The following is a 17,874-nucleotide window of genomic DNA, read 5'->3' on the forward strand; positions in this document are numbered from 1 at the left end:
TATATGCTTTATGTATTTTTTGTTTTGAACCTGTATTTTACCCTTGCTTTAAAAAAAAAAAAAAATCAGTCCTTCCTGATGTCATTATACTTATAATCTCAGAAAAGAGTGCTTGAATATATGGATGCCTTTAAAGATGCATTTTCCTAGTAGAAAATAAGACTGGCATAAGCAAAGGCTCTAGGTGTGACCAGTCTTCCTGTTATTGAATTTTCTTTAGATGTGAAATGGGAAATATCTGTCTCCCAACCTCATTAGAAGTTGAATGAGATAAGAGTATGCTATATAAGTTGTAAAGAAATTGCACAAATAGTCAAATTACCTATCTGTGAAGTTTTTAAAAGTTTTTAGAGTAGAATGTGATAATTTTTTTTTAAATTTAAGGAAATTATTTTGAGGTTGTAAAATTTTCAGCCAGATAAAGTAAGCTAAAACTTATAAAAGATATTATATTGAAAGTCTTTTCTTTAAAAAAAAAAAAAAAAAAAAGATTCACAAAGATCCTTAATGAGTAGAACTCCCTCCCTTATCTTTTTCCTACCTTCTGTCTCCCCTTCCCAGATGGTTTTTCTTTTCTCATTCTTTCTGCCATCGTCTGTCTTTCCCTTCTCTTCCTCTTTCCTTCTTTAGAGAAGTCAGAGAGGTCACTATGGGAAACTCCTGATATAGGAATTCTCACAATGGAAGCTGTTTAGTAACTTAGCTGTAACTTATCACCTGAGAATTAACTACTGACTGAAAAATAATCAGAAATTATTGTTATTATTATTGTTGTTATGCTTTTTAAATAAAATAATAGGAATTTGATTTAGATAAGTGCTATTTACAGAGAACATGACAAGAAAATTATTGAAAGTACTAGAAAGACAGCTGCATTAATGTAGGAAAAACAAAAGTTTTATCTTGGGCAATATACTTAACTTACTTAGCTCTTAAATGAGGGAGATGACTAGATGAACTGGATTCCTTCTGTAGATATCTGGTCCAAAACACAGACATAATGTATATTGGTAAAAGTGTGTGAGATTTTTAAAAGGTAATGGAACAGATATAGTTAGAGGACTTTTATAAAGTTTCTTTCACATACATCATCCCTTTTGATCCTCACATTAATCTTTACATGAGAGCCCATCTCATATTTCCTTTTAATTGCATTCAACTCTTCATTATTTTGTAAAAGAAAACTTAGGTAAATGTTAAGTCTTAGTCTGAGAATATTGTATATTCCAAATATATATGTCTGTATATTTATATATATGTGTGTGTGATTGTACGTATGTATTATGTATACATTCAGATATATGTGTGTCAGTGTACAAACACATTAAGAAATATACCTGCCAGTTTATATCTACAGTTCAGACTTTCAAGTTGCACATTTACTCTTCTCTGTGCTCAATTCTTATGAGAAAATTCATTCAAGAATTATTAAGAATTGAGTATCTCTTTACACGTTTTGCAGAGCACTAGGATTTGTTGTTGTTCAGTCCTTTCAGTCACGTCCAACTGTTTGTGACTCCCTTTGGGGTTTTCTTGGTAAAGATACTGGACTGGTTTGCCATTTCCTTCTCCAGCTCATTTTACCGCTAAGAAAATTGAAGGAAAACAGGGTTGTGATTTGTGCTTACATTGGGAATGGGTTAAAGCATGAACTGGAAAGCTAGATGGATAGACAGATATCTAAATGAGTATAAAACTCTCCAAAACTTAAAAAGAAATAAGAGGGAGAGGGAATATATGGAGGCTGGCTCTAAAAGAGTATGTATATTAATGGGAATGGGACAAAGGACAGAAAAGATAGGGGTAAGAGAATAAGGAAGGGATAGGGGGAAGAGAAGAAGGGAGAGATCTTGGGATGCGAAAGTTAAGTAATAGCAACACAAGCTAGTGGGGGGTAGAAATAAAGCAGAAAAGAGGGATAGAAAACAAATTGAAAAAAGTAGGGATTGATCTGAGTCAAAGTTTAAAAAGACTCAATCAAAAGAGAGACTACATTATATGTCAGCCATATTTTGTTTCTGGAATATTGCTGTTGCATAGTCAATGATGAGTTGGTGGATTTAGGAAAATGTGGAAAAACTTGGATCCAAGGATGATGTTATCCACTTTCAAAAAAAGAGAGGACAAATAATTTGCATGTGACAATGGTTTTATTTTCTTTTTTTATTTAAATTTAATGTATTTAAATGCATTAAAAGAAAAAGAAAAAATGTTTCCCATGGCATAAACTTTTAAATCGAGGGTGTATGTGTGTGTGTGTGTTTTGGAACTATAAGTACATTTTCTTTAAGGAGCTTTTTACAAATTTTTCTTTAACATAGATTCTGATTTGAAATAAAAATCACGGTTTTAATTTAATTTTTCTTTTTGTAATTGTTTTTGACCCCCACTAAAATGTTTCAGTAATTATTTGAAGTGTTGATAAATATCTAAATTCCATGACTAATATTAAATCTTTATTTTTAAAATAGGAAAAAGAAATGGAGACCTTAACAGATGCTCCTTTCCTTGCAACTAAAGTGAAAAACACATTGTGCCAATACCACAGTATTAAAGATGATAAATGGAGAATTGCTAAGAAAACAGTAAGTGTTTCAATGTTTCCTGTCTCTAAGGATTTTTAAATTCCCTCTTCAATGAAAATTCATGATGTCCCAGAAGTCTTAGTGTACCAAAAGCATAATTTTAAACTACTAAAGGTTAAAACTACACAAAGATTTTTGGTATCTGCTATATTGTAAAGTGTGACCATTCATGTATTAATAGTTTACACAGATTAGCTTGTTGCTCATCAGGTTTAGATTTTCAAAAAATAATGCTCACTGTATTAATATTCTAGAATTCTTTTGCTACACTGAAGGATAAGTTATCTCATGATTAATTTGTGTTAAATTTTTTTTGGTCTTTCTTCCCTATATATACTCTCAGAGAGAAAATTAGCCATAATAATAAACATAGTTTTTCCAACAAAATCTATCAAACTAATTTAATTTCTTGGTTCTGATTCACAGGATAGATTGTATATGTGGTAGGATGAGGTCAGAGGGAAGAATTAATAGATAAACTGTAACAAAGAATTGAGTACATTTTGTTTTTGTGGTTGATACTCATTTATTCAGCAAATATATATTCAACAATTACTGTGTCCAAGATGCTGCATTTGATCATTTGTTAACTGGTTTTATTAAATACTTAACATAGCAACTATATCATAATGGTTACCATTTTGAGATTAAGAAGGTGAATTTTGAGGACTATATAAGAAGTGGAGCAAAAATGGTATAGTAGAGGGGGAGCATTCCACCTAAATTCTCCCAACATTCTCCCCCCACAACTTTAAAGTAATGTACCAAATCAAATTTTGGAATGATATAGCCAAGAAAATGTCAGGGTAAGACAGTTTTCCAGTTCAAGACAATCTAGGAAGTTAGAAGGAAAGATCTGTGACCCCAGTTGAGTGGCAGTATTCATTATGGGCTTGGAAATAACTGTCATGGCAGTAATAGCCAAGGAGTGGTTTTTAAGAGCTCTCACCTCCCATAGACAGTAAGGGAATTGGATAACTGGTCAGAGATTATAGAGGAACCCTTTGGGTGAATATAGGACATTGTTTGCCCAGCTCCATGTTCCATTATCCAATTTTAGGTCACAGAGAGGAGTGCAAGAAAATAGGGACCCTGCTTGGATAAGGATCAAAGTACAACTGAGGGGAGAAATTATCACACTTTTCTCTAGATTACAACTTGAAAGCATTAAAAACTTATAGACTTCCACTTTTCTCTCCGCCAGTGAAAGCAGCATGATGAAAAATCATGAAGCTTGGGACAGCCATCCCTGAATCTCAACTTCCTAAGGCCCAACTCTATAACATAAAGTTAACAGTAAAAAAATAAGACTGGAAAAAAATGACCAAATAACAACAAAAATCTGACCATAAAAAGTTACCTTTGAATGCACAAATGTAGTTTTAATACTAAAATGAAAAACAAACAAACAAAAATAAAAACTAGACTTTTTTTTTAAAGAATAATGATGCAAAAAAAAAAAAATTAAATAATACCAAGGATTTTACAGTGATATATATCATAAAGCTCATACACTATGATCAGGTTTGATTTGTACCATAAATGCAGGACTAGTTCATATTAGAAAAACTATGAACATAATTGACCATGACAAAAGGAATAAAAATCATGTGACTATTCATAGATGGCAGAAAAAACTTTTTAGTAAAATACAACACCCATTCCTATTAAAAACACCAGAAGCATTGAAATAAAAATAGCTTTTAAAAATGATAAATAGTGTCTATTTAAAAACAAGAACAGTCATTTTTCTGCAATGGAAATAAACTGGAAACCTTTCCAATAAGATCAAAGGTAGGGGGCAGCTAGATGGTACAGTGTTTAGAGTACCAGCCCTGAAGTCAGGAGGACCTGAGTTCAAATTCAGCCTCAGACACTAGCTATATGACCCTGGGCAAGTTACTTAATCCCCATTGCCTCAGCCAAAAAAAAAAAAAAAAAAAAAAAAAAGATCAAAGGTGAAGCAAGAGTGTTTATTATCAATATCATTATGGTAACAATCCTTTTACCAGAAATGCTAGCTATAAATAAGACAAGAAAAAAATAATTGGAGTAAAAATAGACAATAAGGAAACAAAACTACTCTCTTCAGATAATATAATGTTAAACTTAGGAAATTGTAGATAATCAATTGAAACAATTAACTTTAGCCAAATTGAAGATAGAACACAAACCCATATAAATTATTTGAATTTCTAAATATTACCAAGACATAACAGGTAAAGACAGAAAGAAATTCCATTAAATAGCCGACAGTATAAAATACTTAGGAGTCAACTAGGCAAAACACATGCATAAGAATACAATTACAAAACTTTTAACACAAATACAGATTTAAACAATGGGACAAATAATAATTGCTCATGGGTAGGTTGAGCCAATATAATAAAAATGACAGTTCTATTCAAATTAATTTATTTTTTAGAGCCATAGCTTGTCAACCTATCAAAGAATTACTTTTATAGATGTAGAAAAATATGTAATAAAATTAATTTGGAAGAATATGTCTTTAAAGAATATTAAGAGAATCAGTGAAAAAAATGTAATGGAAGATTGTCAAATACTACTACATTTCAAATTATACAATACAGTGGTAATCATCAAAATAATCTGGTACTAATTAGTGGTGGATCAATGGAATAGATAAACCCAAGAAAACAATATACACAGTGACTACAATAATTTGAATGGAAAGAACAAACCACTACAAAAAACTGAAAGTGAATATTGTAAGATTACAAAGACCGAATGTGACCCCAGTAAAGAGATAGAAGATACTTCTTCCAAGTACTTTGGAGATAAGAGATCCAAAGGTGTGGGAAATTGCATATATTTTCAGGTTTCTTTAACATATTGATTGATTTTACTGATCATTTTTTCTATTCTTCCTCTTTGGGGGAAAAAAAATTTTGTTATAAAGGATAGTTCTCTGAAATGAGGAAGAGGAAGATAGGAAAATCAAGGCAGTATTAAAATAAAATAATATCAGTAAAATTATTTGACATATAGTTTAAAATAATAGTTTAAGAAGGTATATGTAATTCAATTAAAACGTGTAATGAAAATTAGGCATCAGGGGAACATATCATTAATGTAAAATGAGTAATTTTTGCACTAAGTAATATAAATCATAACATTAAGGAGAATTATAGTGCCATAATAATTCACATTGCTGGGTACCTCATAATGGTAGGTAGATATAGATATAACTTTATATTTAAAGAACTTTATTCTGGGACAGAATGATTCCAAATCCAGTTTACTTGAAAAAGCACAATGGGTAATGTGTTGTTGGTGGAGTTGTGAACTGATTCAACCATTCTGGTAGCAATTTAGAACTATACCCAGAGGACTATAAAACTGTACATACCCTTTGATCCAGCAGTGTCTCTACTGGCTCTGTATCCCAAAGAGACATAAAAGAGGGAAAAGGAGCTACATGACCAAAAATGTTTGTAGCAGCAAGAAATTGAAAACTAAGTGGTTAGCCATGAATTGGGGATAAGTTAAGTACTATGTAATGGAATATTATTGTTCTATAAGAAATGATGAGCAGGCTGATTTCATAAAAGCCTTGAAAGACTTATATGAACTGATGCTCAGTGAAGTGAGGAAAATTATACATAGTAAAGCAAGATTATGTAATGATCAGCTATGAGACTTTTCTTAGCAATGCAATCATCTAAGACAACTCCAATAGACTTGGGATGGAAAATACCATCTACATCCAAAGTGAGAACTATAGAGAATAAATGCAGATCAAAGGATTCTGTTTTCACCATTTTGTTTGTTTGCTCTCTCTTTTTTATGTTTTTCCCCCCTTTTGTTGGGATTTTACTCTCATAACATTATTAATATGAAGTTATGTTTAAAATAATTGTACATGTATTATTAGATTGCTTGCTGTCTTGGGGAGAGGGGAGGTAAAGGAGGAAATGAGAAAAATTTGGAATTCATGGTTTTGCAAAGGTGCATGTTGAAAAATATCTTTACATATATTTGAAAAAATAAAATACTATTGAGAAAAAAAAAGCACAGTGTAGATTTTCTCACTGATAGTTTCCTTAATTTTTAAGGTCAATAGGCCTATGAGGAAATAGAAAATAGTTACTGATTTCAGTAGCTCAGGTAATGTTTATGATATTATAATGTCCTGTTTTGATTTTTTCAGAAAGATGTAACAGTTTGGAGGAAGCCATCAGAGGAATTCAGTGGATATCTGTAAGTTTATCTTCTATAGGTAGTTCTTAATCTTCTTTAAAGCTTCACATACATAGTTGATTACTGACTTCATATTGGAAAAGAAGTGTTAAAAAAAAAAACCCTTTGATTTAAGATTATTTTTTAAAATTAAAATAGTTCGTACTACTGAGTAAGGCTGATATTTGAGAATTTGCTTATTTAAGGTACTTCCTGCTGTCCCAGACAACTTAGAATAAATGATTTCACTCTTGAATATAATGTCCAATACTGACCAGAATCACCAGATAGATGAGATGGACAGTGTCTATAACAAGGTTAGGAAAAGCTAGAATTGTATGACTTGTTGAAATGAAAGCAAAATGCTTTTGTGATATGATGATATGAGAGAGTTAATATTCATCCTCTGAGAAAACTTCTAAATCAATTAATTAGAGGTAGCAGAACTTCTTGACTTACTTTTTTATAGCTTTCCCTGCTCCTTTTCCCTATGAAGATTCATGTTTACTTTATATTTCACTAGTGCTGATCCATAAAGGATCGATTTCAAAAAATGAAAATTGCCTCTGTAGAGGAACCTTTGTCATTATCTTTGCAATTTTAGATACTGGCGATATTGCAATTTTTTTGAATACCCTTAATTCACAAACTTTGTTGATGCTGTATGATGATTACTTACTGCCTTTTCCTTATGTCTTTGCTGCCTTCTCATTTTTTTTCTTTCAAACATACATACCCACTAACATTCTACTGTTCTAAGATATCTGCTAAGGTTCTATCCTAAGTTCTTTTTCTTTTACATTTTTCCCCCATTGGCAATCTTCTCCACTCTTTCAATCATACCTTCCACCACTCTCCAAATATAGGGTTCCTTTAAGGAAAAACTTGGTAGCAATTAGTTATCTAAAAGTGAAATGCATGCATGGTCTTGAGGAGATAATGAATTCACCCTCAGTGAAGGTACTCAAGGAAAGGATGAATGACAAATTGCCTAATATATTGTAGAGGATTGGATGATATATGATTAGATGGTCTTTGAGGTTTCTTTCAACATTGAAATTATGTGGTTCTAAGATAAATTTTTTGGTAAATTTACTTAAAATAACCTTTGAAATATTCAATTAAATCTCATCTGACTTAATTAGTCCCAGAAGGAATAAGGAACATATATAAAGACCTCTGCTTAAAAAACCCTGTTGTTCCACTTTGCCAGTAATTCAAGTTTCTCCTCACATTTTCTTCTGCCAGTTTTTTCAGAATTGTCTTATCTAATTTTTCTTCACATACTTCATTCTATCCAACTAGGTATTCCTTGAACCTAAGTTTCTCTCTCTGACTAATTCAGTGTATTTTTACAAAGGGTCCCCATTATCTGAAGAACACTCTTTTTTCTCCCTACCTTTTAGAAGAATATGTGCCTTCTTTTTTGGATTAGTTCAGATACCACCTAATCTTTTAAACCTTTCCTGATTAATCCCCTCAGTCATTAATGCTTTTGTCCTCAGATGATTTTATATTTATATATCTTATGTTGAATTGTAATATAAGCTCCTTAAGGGCAAAAATTGCTTTTTTTGTCATATTTACAGCATTCTGTCTCAGAAATATACACACATATGTGTATATAAGTATATTTATATACAAATAGGTATACATACATATACATATATATATATATATATATATATATATATATATATATATATATATATATATATATATATATATATATATATATATATATGTATTTGTTGAACTAAATTAAACTGAAACCAGGTCTTTTGACTCCCTGTACAGAATATATTCCTATACCGTACTGCCTCATTAAGTATTCGTTAAAAGCACACCTTGTTAATATTGCTCCTTCCCTTGAAGATTAATTATATATTGCCTTAAATCTCTTGTGTTTTTGTCCTTACTGTTACTTAACTTTTGTTGGCATCCTTTATGACCTTTCTTGTTTCCCAGATTTGATTTAACTTTCTTAGGGAAAACATTGTGTTTTATATTTCCTTGGAAACTTTGCTTCCCTCTCCACACTAACATACATAGTACATAATACATACATATTTATACATAGTAAACTATAACCAAATAATTGATTTAAAATACTTAATAAGGGCTCTTATTTTATCTCCTTTTTCAACTGTCTCCAGATCCCAAAACAGAAGATAGTAGTGATAATTGTTGGCTCAGAATTTGTTTAAAATTCAAAGAGACAGAGTATGTTTAGTACCAGTAGAATGTAATGGGGATGAATGTTCAATGAAAATACATATGTAGCATAACTCCAGAATAGTAGTAGTATGTAAACCTTTATGTACTTTTTGATGTAAAGAGATTTTATGGTGGTATGATGTAAAGAGGTATTTATGGTGAAGTAATATAGTTCAACAAATCAATTACATGCTGGTAAGATGAAGAAATAAAGGGTATGTGTAGAATAAAATAAGGTTGTGAAGTGACATTTTCATGAGCTAGATCCTGTTCTTAAACCTCTCCTTCAATTCCTTTTTTTTTTTCAATGATTCAATTCTGTTTTATAAAAGAAAACAGAAATGTTTCTCTAATTAAGCATTTAACATCTATTTTTCTAGCTACAAGACTCAAGGTGTTGTGGAGGATGCTACCAATAACATTATAGATTATATACGTCCAGGGCCTCGTCGCCTAAATTGGGATAGCTTAATTACTTCCCTGGATATTATTGAGCAGTTTGAAGAGGTAAATCATTTTTGTAAGAAAGCATTGAATGTGTTTGCATGTATGGTGCTCCAAGAATCATCGGTGACATTGATAAAATCTCATGGTAAAATCCTGGGCATTCTCTTGAAGAAATCAAAGTCACTGAAGTAAATTTCTGACTAAAATGAATCCAGTCAGAATTTTGAGTTTGTTTGTGTACCAAAACTCTTATTACCTTTTCTATTGTAAATAGTGTTGTATGGGAAAAGAGTGGAACTTTGAAGTCATAGGACCTGAATTCTACACCTGTGATCTTGGGAAAGTCACCTCTTTTCTCTGGGCCTAAGTTTAATTCATCAAAAAAGAAAAGAAAGAAAGAAGTGGGGAAGAAGACAATGATTTTCAAGATTCCTTCAAGCTCTAGATCTAAGATTTTCCTTCATTTGTAACATCAATATTCTAAAAATGTAGCCTTCATCTACAAGGGTCCATGTATGTATGCAGATTTTTCATTTGATAGTTTTTGAAATTAAAGATAAAAAACACCTTAACCAGTAGAGAATTGGATGTTAAAGTTCGCAAAGGTATAACTCCTTATTATACTTGCTATTCTAATGCAGAGTATTTGAGCAGGTGATTTTATCCTCTAGCATCAGCTGACATTTGTAGCTCATTTCTGTGAAATCCATGTAGCTAGGAAAATTTTGGCTACTATAATGAGAGAACAACAACAAAATAGAAAAGTTTGGATCAACTGAGAATAATTTTTTAGTTATGCTTGGGAATTGTTCTCTGTATAATGTTTTCTAAAAGATTGATTTGTGAGCCTTAACCTGTGATAGCCAGTCATTTTATTTCCTTTCTTTCCTTTGTTTCATAGAATTGTTGTGTGGTGCGTTACACAACTGCTGGGCAACTGTTAAACCTCATTGCACCAAGAGAGTTCGTGGATTTCTCCTATACAACACAATATGAAGATGGGCTCATATCATGTGGTAATAATCTTAGATCTATATTGCTTTCATGTTGTTTTGGATTAAAATTTAGTTCCTTGTTAGATGATTCTATCTTCCACATATTTTTATTTTAGTGATATAATTCATATTAAACTAGCAAATAAGATAACATGAATGGCTGTTGACCTTCACTCATAGCCATAATGCTCTTAAAGAAAGGTTCCCTTTGCTTCTGTCTTAGAAAAATACTGGGTCATAAAAGGAAAATTTGTGATAGTTTGTGTAGTAGTTTAGTAGGTTGTTTTTTTTTTATTATTTGTGATAGTTTGTGTAGTAGTTTAGTAGGTTGTTTTTTTTTTTTTTTTTGTGGTTCCAAGCAGTACTTTTCCTTTTAATCTTGAGAAAAAGTATTTTGAGTGAAATTCTTTGCTTCCTAGAGTATTTCTTTTAGAAATAAAAATAGCTTTAAAAGTTGGTATTAAGCATCATTTTAAATATTTTAGCCAATATAGGTTTTGGTTTTTAGAAGTAATTAGAAATGATTTATATGCATATGCTTCCAAGGCATTCAAGGACTGGCTCAAGGGTCATAGCTCCTCAGAAGTTAATAGGCAATTTCTTTTGCATTTTTCCACTTATACTCTGACTATTGACCTTCTTGAATTCCATTAAGTTCTACCTGAAATCTCAACTTTTATTAAAGCCTTTCTAACCTGTCTTAATTCTAATGCCTTCCTTGTTACCATTTTCCTATTAATTCTAGGAGTAAGATTGCTAGACTTACACATACAAATATTTGCATATTATTCCCACCATTAAATTGTAAGTTTTCTGAGAACAGAGACTATCTTTTGCCTCCTTTTGTAACTCAGTGCTAGGTGCATAATAAATGTTGCACTGACTGATACTAAAAACAATTGGTAACTAATTTTCCCAATGCAAAAAATTAGGAATAAAACTTTGGTAAGAAATTCTCTTCTCCTTTGATGAATATAGTGAATAGATGCAAATTATGATTCTTAATGTGATTTTTAAATTGTTTTGTAGGTATAAGTGTCCATTATGAAGAAGTGACACCACAGTTTGTCCGTGCATATAATCATCCTTGTGGTTGGTTTTGTGTCCCACTTAAAGACAGTCTTGATCAAAGTCTTTTGACAGGCTATATTCAAACAGATCTTCGAGGGATGCTTCCTCAATCTGCAGTAGATACAGCCATGGCTAGCACCTTGGTAAATTTTTTTGGTGATCTTAGAAAAGCCTTGAAGGCCTAATTGGATGTGAACCAAAATACCTTGAACTCATCATCATCCATTCCTTTTTCCTGTATTATATTGTAAAAATCTTAGGCTAGGTAAACACTTTGTTGTTCTGGAACATTATACTTTCTTTTATTCCTAATACCTGTAGAAGGCAGTTCAATGTGGTTGTAGTACATAGAAAACTGGAGTTCATCTTCTTAAGAGCTAATTCGCATATCATTGTGAATGTTATTTTTTGGCTTCTTAGGAATTATCAGAAGCACAAACTTCATGTTGTTAGGCTCTTTCTAAAAATTTTAAGTAGTTTTTAAAAAATATATACATGTACACTCTGTGTGTACAAAATGATTTGTTGTAGTATTATGTATATTTCTGATCTCATTGTTAAATTCATGTTTTAAAATTTTAGTTGCTTTGAAATTGATTTAGATTTAGAAGAATTAGAGGAAACAATTTTTAAAATTCATTTTCAAAAGGTCTCCTTTGTTAGTTAATGTGCCAGTTAAGTACTGAAATAAATATAAAGGTTTTCCACAAACTACAGTTGATACAAATAATTTCATTTGTTAGATAGAATTAAAATATATTTTCATGTAAATAGGCAGTTTCATCATTCTTTTGTTAAGTAAGATATATTTACTTGAAACTTCTTTAGAAATACTTGAAGATGTCTGTAGGTGGAATTGGGCTATGACAAACTAACAAAAAAACATCTGCTTCAAATGTTGTGTGAGAGTAGCAGTAGATTTTACAGTAATAGCCCATGCCAGTGCAGAACATTGATAATAGGTGACAAAATTGTTACTTGATAATTGCCTACAAAGAAAGATCAAAGACATGCACTCTTTTATTTTAGTATAGCTTCTTATGGAGCATTCTAATTGTGAATAGTAATAATGCCAATATAGCATAATTTAAGCCATAGCTAGAACAAATGTACGGTGATGATTATCATCACAGCCTTGAAAAGTCATGATGACTTAAATGACCCAAGTAGGGAAGTGTCCCAGTAGTACAGATGTGTTCAATTCAAGCTTATTCTAGATGATACTATTGTACTTATGTCTGGGCTTAGGAAAAAACTATCAGAAGCTGGTTTAGATGTGAAACACAGAAAATATAGATGAATCCTAAGGCAAACACATGATGTTTGTGAATATGCATATATGTAACATAACAGACATTATAAAATGTACCCTATCTCCTCCTATTTATGGTGGTGAACTGAAAGGATATAAATGTTCTTGAAAATATTTTGGGTTTTATATATAGCCCAATGATTAAAGCCATGAAAATATCAAATAATTGACCTGGACTCCTAATCTGCATTTTATTTTCCTACTTGTCAGAAAAGAAAAAGTCATGGCTGCTATTTGATTAAGAGTATCTGCAGAATAGTTGTTGGTAATTGCAGTCTAAAAGCAAAGAAAAAATGTTTATTAGCATTGTCAGATTCTTCTGCTTATTCTCCTCCTTGTTTCTCCTCCATTCACACTCTGATTCAAGAATTGATGACTTCCCTTTAAGGATAGGAAATTTTCATTAATTAAACATAACATGAAAATCAACTATTGCCTGAATTAGATTGATCTACAAATTTCCAGATATACCAGTGCCTATAATGCCTTCATATTTCTGAAATCCAGAATGATAAGCGATTATCTTTCCAGATATCTAGTTACTGCTTTATGCTAGGTTATATAAAAATCTTCATAGAGATAGTAAATCATCGGTGGATTTAAAAACAATATTTGCATTACTTTAAATTTGGCTTTAGAATTGCACATTAGTTCATCTTAAATATAACTGTCAAGATAAACCAAAGATGGTATAAACACTAGTATGGACCATGGATTGTAATACTGAAGAAAACAAGCCAAAGATATGTTGCTTAGAGAAAGTGAATACTTTACTTAAATTTAGGAATTTTGTGATGATAATGTATTGAATTGTCAGATCTTGGTGACATATTCACTTTTTCAAAAGTTTACTTAAAATTTTATGTAAAATTATATGATTTAAATGTAAGATTATTTCTAATTTAGTATTTAATTGATTAGTGAATATTCCAATTCTTAATGCTAGAAAATGAAGTAGCAAATATTTTGAAAATTTTTTTTTTTCTATAGAAGTATGCTAGGCTTATATTGTGCTATTAGTTAAATGGGACTTTGGAACTCTAGGAAGAGGATTATTAACTACTATCAATAAAAAGGGAATTTTTGGGGGCAGCTAGGTGGCACAGTGGATAGACCACCAGCCCTGAATTCAGGAGGACCCGAGTTCAAATTTGGTCTCAGACACTTAACACTTCCTAGCTGTGTGACCCTGGACAAGTCACTTAACCCCGGCTTCAAGGGAGGGAGGAGGGAAAGGGAATGTTTATAAGAAATTATCTTCCTTTGAAGAATGATTAGACTTTGATACTGGTGATTAAATAAAAATTCACACACATGTAAACATGTATTTTAACATATGCATATAAATACATATAATGCATATTGTATACATATACATGTGTGTATATATGCACACAGATATGTTCACATAAATATATGTACACCTCTGTTTTGAGATAAGTAGTTTCCTGCTATTTGTGGCAGTTTAATCTTAGAAATACATCCTAAGGAAATTATGGATTCAGTGCTGTTGATATTTTTAAAAATCTTTTGTACAAGGCATGGTTATTTAATATACATTACATTATTTTGATATTTTCAGTTGTTTGACCCTTGAAAATTGATGCAGTACTGGGGTTAATAATATTTTCAATATGTAGTGTAACAATGGTATTATACTTTTCCAAAATAGAAATTGAACATTAAGAATTTTGGAAAATCATCAGCATAATTGACCATATCAATAAGAAAATCAACAGAAATAATGTGTTTTAATAGATACAGGGAAAAAAAATAGCCCATTACTATTAATAATAGGAAGCATAGGAATAAATGGAGCTTTCCTTTAAATGAGAAGGAATATCTAAAACTATCAGTAAGCATTATTTATAATGAGAAAAACTTGGAAGCCTTCCCACTAATATTAGAAGTGAAACAAGGATGTATATTATCACCACTGTTATTCACTGTATTAGAACCAACTATATCAATAAGAGAAAACAAGGAAATTGAATGAATTAGAAGTAAAACTGTCCATCCCTGTAAGTAGAGTAGTATGATGTTAAACGTAGAAAAGATTAGAGAATCAATCTTCTAGTTTTAATCAACTAGTTTTAACTAGTTGAAGTAATTAACTTAGGCAAAGTTGTTTTGCTAGAATATAAAATAAAACCCACATAAATTCTTACCAAATGGCAGCATTACCAACTAAATCCAGCAACAAAATATAGAAAGAGAAATCCCATTTAAAATAACTAGAAAAGATGAAATACTTGGGAGTCTACTTGCCAAGACAAACTTAGGAATTATATGAACACATTTATAAAACACTTCACACAAACTCAGATCTAAACAGTTAGAAAAATAATACATTGCTCATAAGTAGGCTGAACCAATATAATCAAAATGCTAAATCTACCCTAAATTTACTTAGAACTGTATCAATCTACCAAAATTATTATATGAATAATTATTATGTAGTAATGTGCCCTAGCTTTACCAGATCCCAAACTATATTATAAAATGGTAATCATCAAAACAATATGTTACTGGCTAAGAAATAAGAGTGGCAGATCACTGGAATAGATTAGGAACACACTGCACAGTGATAAATGGTAATCTGGTATCTGATAAACCAAAGACCTATCCTTTTGGAATAAAAACTCATTATTTGACAAAAACTGTTAGGAAAAACAGAAAAACATGGCAGAAAGTAGGTATAGACCAACATTCACACTGTATACTAAAATAAGGTCAAATTTAGACATAAAGGGTAATAACATGAGCAAATTAGGAGAGTAAGAAACACTTGTCAGCTGTATGTATAGGAGAAGAATTTAGAACCAAACAAGTTTTAGAGAGCATTATAAAACATAAAATGGATAATCAAAATTATAAATATATAAATTAGCAAGATTTTGCACAAACAAAATCAATGCATCCAAAGTTAAAAGAAAGCAGAAAATTAGAGGAAATTTTTTACACCAGGTATCTCTGATAAAGGTCTTATTTCTCATATATATACAGAACTGAGTCAAATTTCTAAGAATACAAGTCATTCCCCAATTGATAAGAAAACAAATCTAAAGAGAGAATGATTTATTTGTGGTCTCACAACTAGTCAATGGCAAAGGATATGAATAACAGTTTCAGAGAAATCAAAGCTATAGTCAAATGAAAAATTGGTTTAAATCACTATCGATTAAGAAAATGCAAATTAAAATAACCCTGATGTATATCTCACACCCATTATATTGGCTAACATGACAGAAAAGGGAAATGTTAAATATTTGAGGTAATGTGGGAAAACAGACATTGGTGGTGGAGTTGTAAACAATGCAACCATTCTGGAGAGCAATTTGGAATGAATCAAAGAGCTATAAAATCAGGCTACCCGTTGATCTAGCAATACCATTACTAGGTCTGTATTCCAGGGAGGTAGGAGGGAGCATAAAATATATGTAAAAATTATAGTAGTGCATACTTTTTGTAGTGACTAAAAATGGGAAATTGAGGGTATGCCCATCAATTGGGGAATGGCTGAAGAAGTTGTGGTATATGATTGTAATGAATTTTATTGTGCTGAAGAAATGACAAGCAGGATTATTTCAGAAAAACCTGGGAAGACTTAATATGAACTGACATAACATGAAGTGAACTGAACCTGGAGAACATTGTACACAGTGATAGCAATATTGTATGATGTAAGCTGTAAACAACTTAGCTGTTCTCAGCAGGAGTGATTCAAGACAATCCCAAAGGATTTATGATGAAAAAACACTATATGCCTCCAGAGAAAGAATTTATAAGCACCTGAATATAGATGAAGAATACTATTTTTGTTTAAATATTTTTGGAAAAATGACTTATATGGAAATGTATATTTAACTTGTATTAAATTGCTTAGTATCTCAGGGAGGGAATAGGAATGGGAGGAAAGAATAGAATTTGGAACCCAAAATTGGGGGGAAAAACATTAATGTTAAAAATTGTTTTTACATGTAATTGGGGGAAATAAAATATTTAAAAAAGGATGTTGGGAAAGTTTTGTCCTCATTTTTAAAAATAATTTTAAAATAAGACTTTTTAACTCCATATCAGGATTTTGGGGAGAAAAGTATATTTTGGACTTTAAATTACTATATAAGAACTACTTAAACTTTTCATACCTTTGTATCAGATCTATCACTGTTAATAGTTAAACAATATTTCATGTTGCTGGGGAAAAAAAGTCAATATAGATTGAATGAACATTTAAAAGGTACAAAATTTATAACTGAAGTGCCTTCTCTGGAGAAGAAAAGAATTTAGGCTTCAGTGAAGAAGATAAGATCATCATCTTAACACTTAATCAGTTAAGTGATTAGCTATGCATTCACTCTTTTGTATGTAGTAATTCTTACAAATGCAAATAGAAGCTTTATTATTCCATCAAAAGGAAACTCAAGGTTATCATATCAGTTTTTTTTTTCCAATTAATAAATTTTACATTTACTACTCAAGCAAAAATGTTCAATAGGGGAAATTGTGTTTGTAGAGTAAATTTTGGGAAGTTTTTAAAGATATCTGAGCTTTTAGGCTAGGACTAGTGCATATTCACTTACATGTATTATTTATTTTTTAAATATTTACCAAGCTAATCTTTATTAATTATGGCTGTGCCATGTAATGACTAACTGAATATGTAAATAGTAACCATTTATAAGCCATTAAAGGTTACATTTCTAATACAGCAGGGACATAATATACATTCCCCTTTCTATTAGTAAGGTCTACCTATCTAAAAGACTTTTCCCTGTCTACCTTGCCTTTCTTGCTAAAACTGAATTTCTCATTGTTAGCAGAGTAGGCATAAGTTTTAATTGAAATGCTATTTTCCCTTATAGCAAAAGCAAGTCCATTTTAAAAGGGATTTCCTCATTTGATCTAAACAAAAAATGTTCCACAAGAGAAAGAGAAGAGAAGAAATTCCTATTATGAGAAAACAAATCTAGAGAGGTAGAATGATTTATTTGTGGTCTCACAGCTGATCAATGGCAGATTAGAAACCAGATAGGAAGCCTTAATG

The 17,874-nt window shown here is 31.0% G+C and overlaps 1 protein-coding gene across 1 annotated transcript in view; it reads left to right on the plus strand.

Annotated features, from left to right (window-relative positions):
* Window positions 1–16,840, plus strand: part of STARD4 (StAR related lipid transfer domain containing 4) — an 82,805-nt gene extending 65,965 nt beyond the window's left edge. The window contains exons 3-7 of the mRNA XM_074282000.1: window positions 2,472–2,585; window positions 6,757–6,806; window positions 9,383–9,509; window positions 10,351–10,465; window positions 11,474–16,840. Of these exons, the coding sequence (XP_074138101.1) occupies window positions 2,481–2,585; window positions 6,757–6,806; window positions 9,383–9,509; window positions 10,351–10,465; window positions 11,474–11,700 (624 nt within the window). The 5' untranslated portion in view covers window positions 2,472–2,480 and the 3' untranslated portion in view covers window positions 11,701–16,840. The remainder of the gene's footprint in view (window positions 1–2,471; window positions 2,586–6,756; window positions 6,807–9,382; window positions 9,510–10,350; window positions 10,466–11,473) is intronic.
* The last annotated feature ends 1,034 nt before the right edge of the window (window positions 16,841–17,874 follow it).

This window comes from Sminthopsis crassicaudata, chromosome 1 (assembly GCF_048593235.1).
Source record: "Sminthopsis crassicaudata isolate SCR6 chromosome 1, ASM4859323v1, whole genome shotgun sequence".
NCBI lineage: Eukaryota > Metazoa > Chordata > Mammalia > Dasyuromorphia > Dasyuridae > Sminthopsis > Sminthopsis crassicaudata.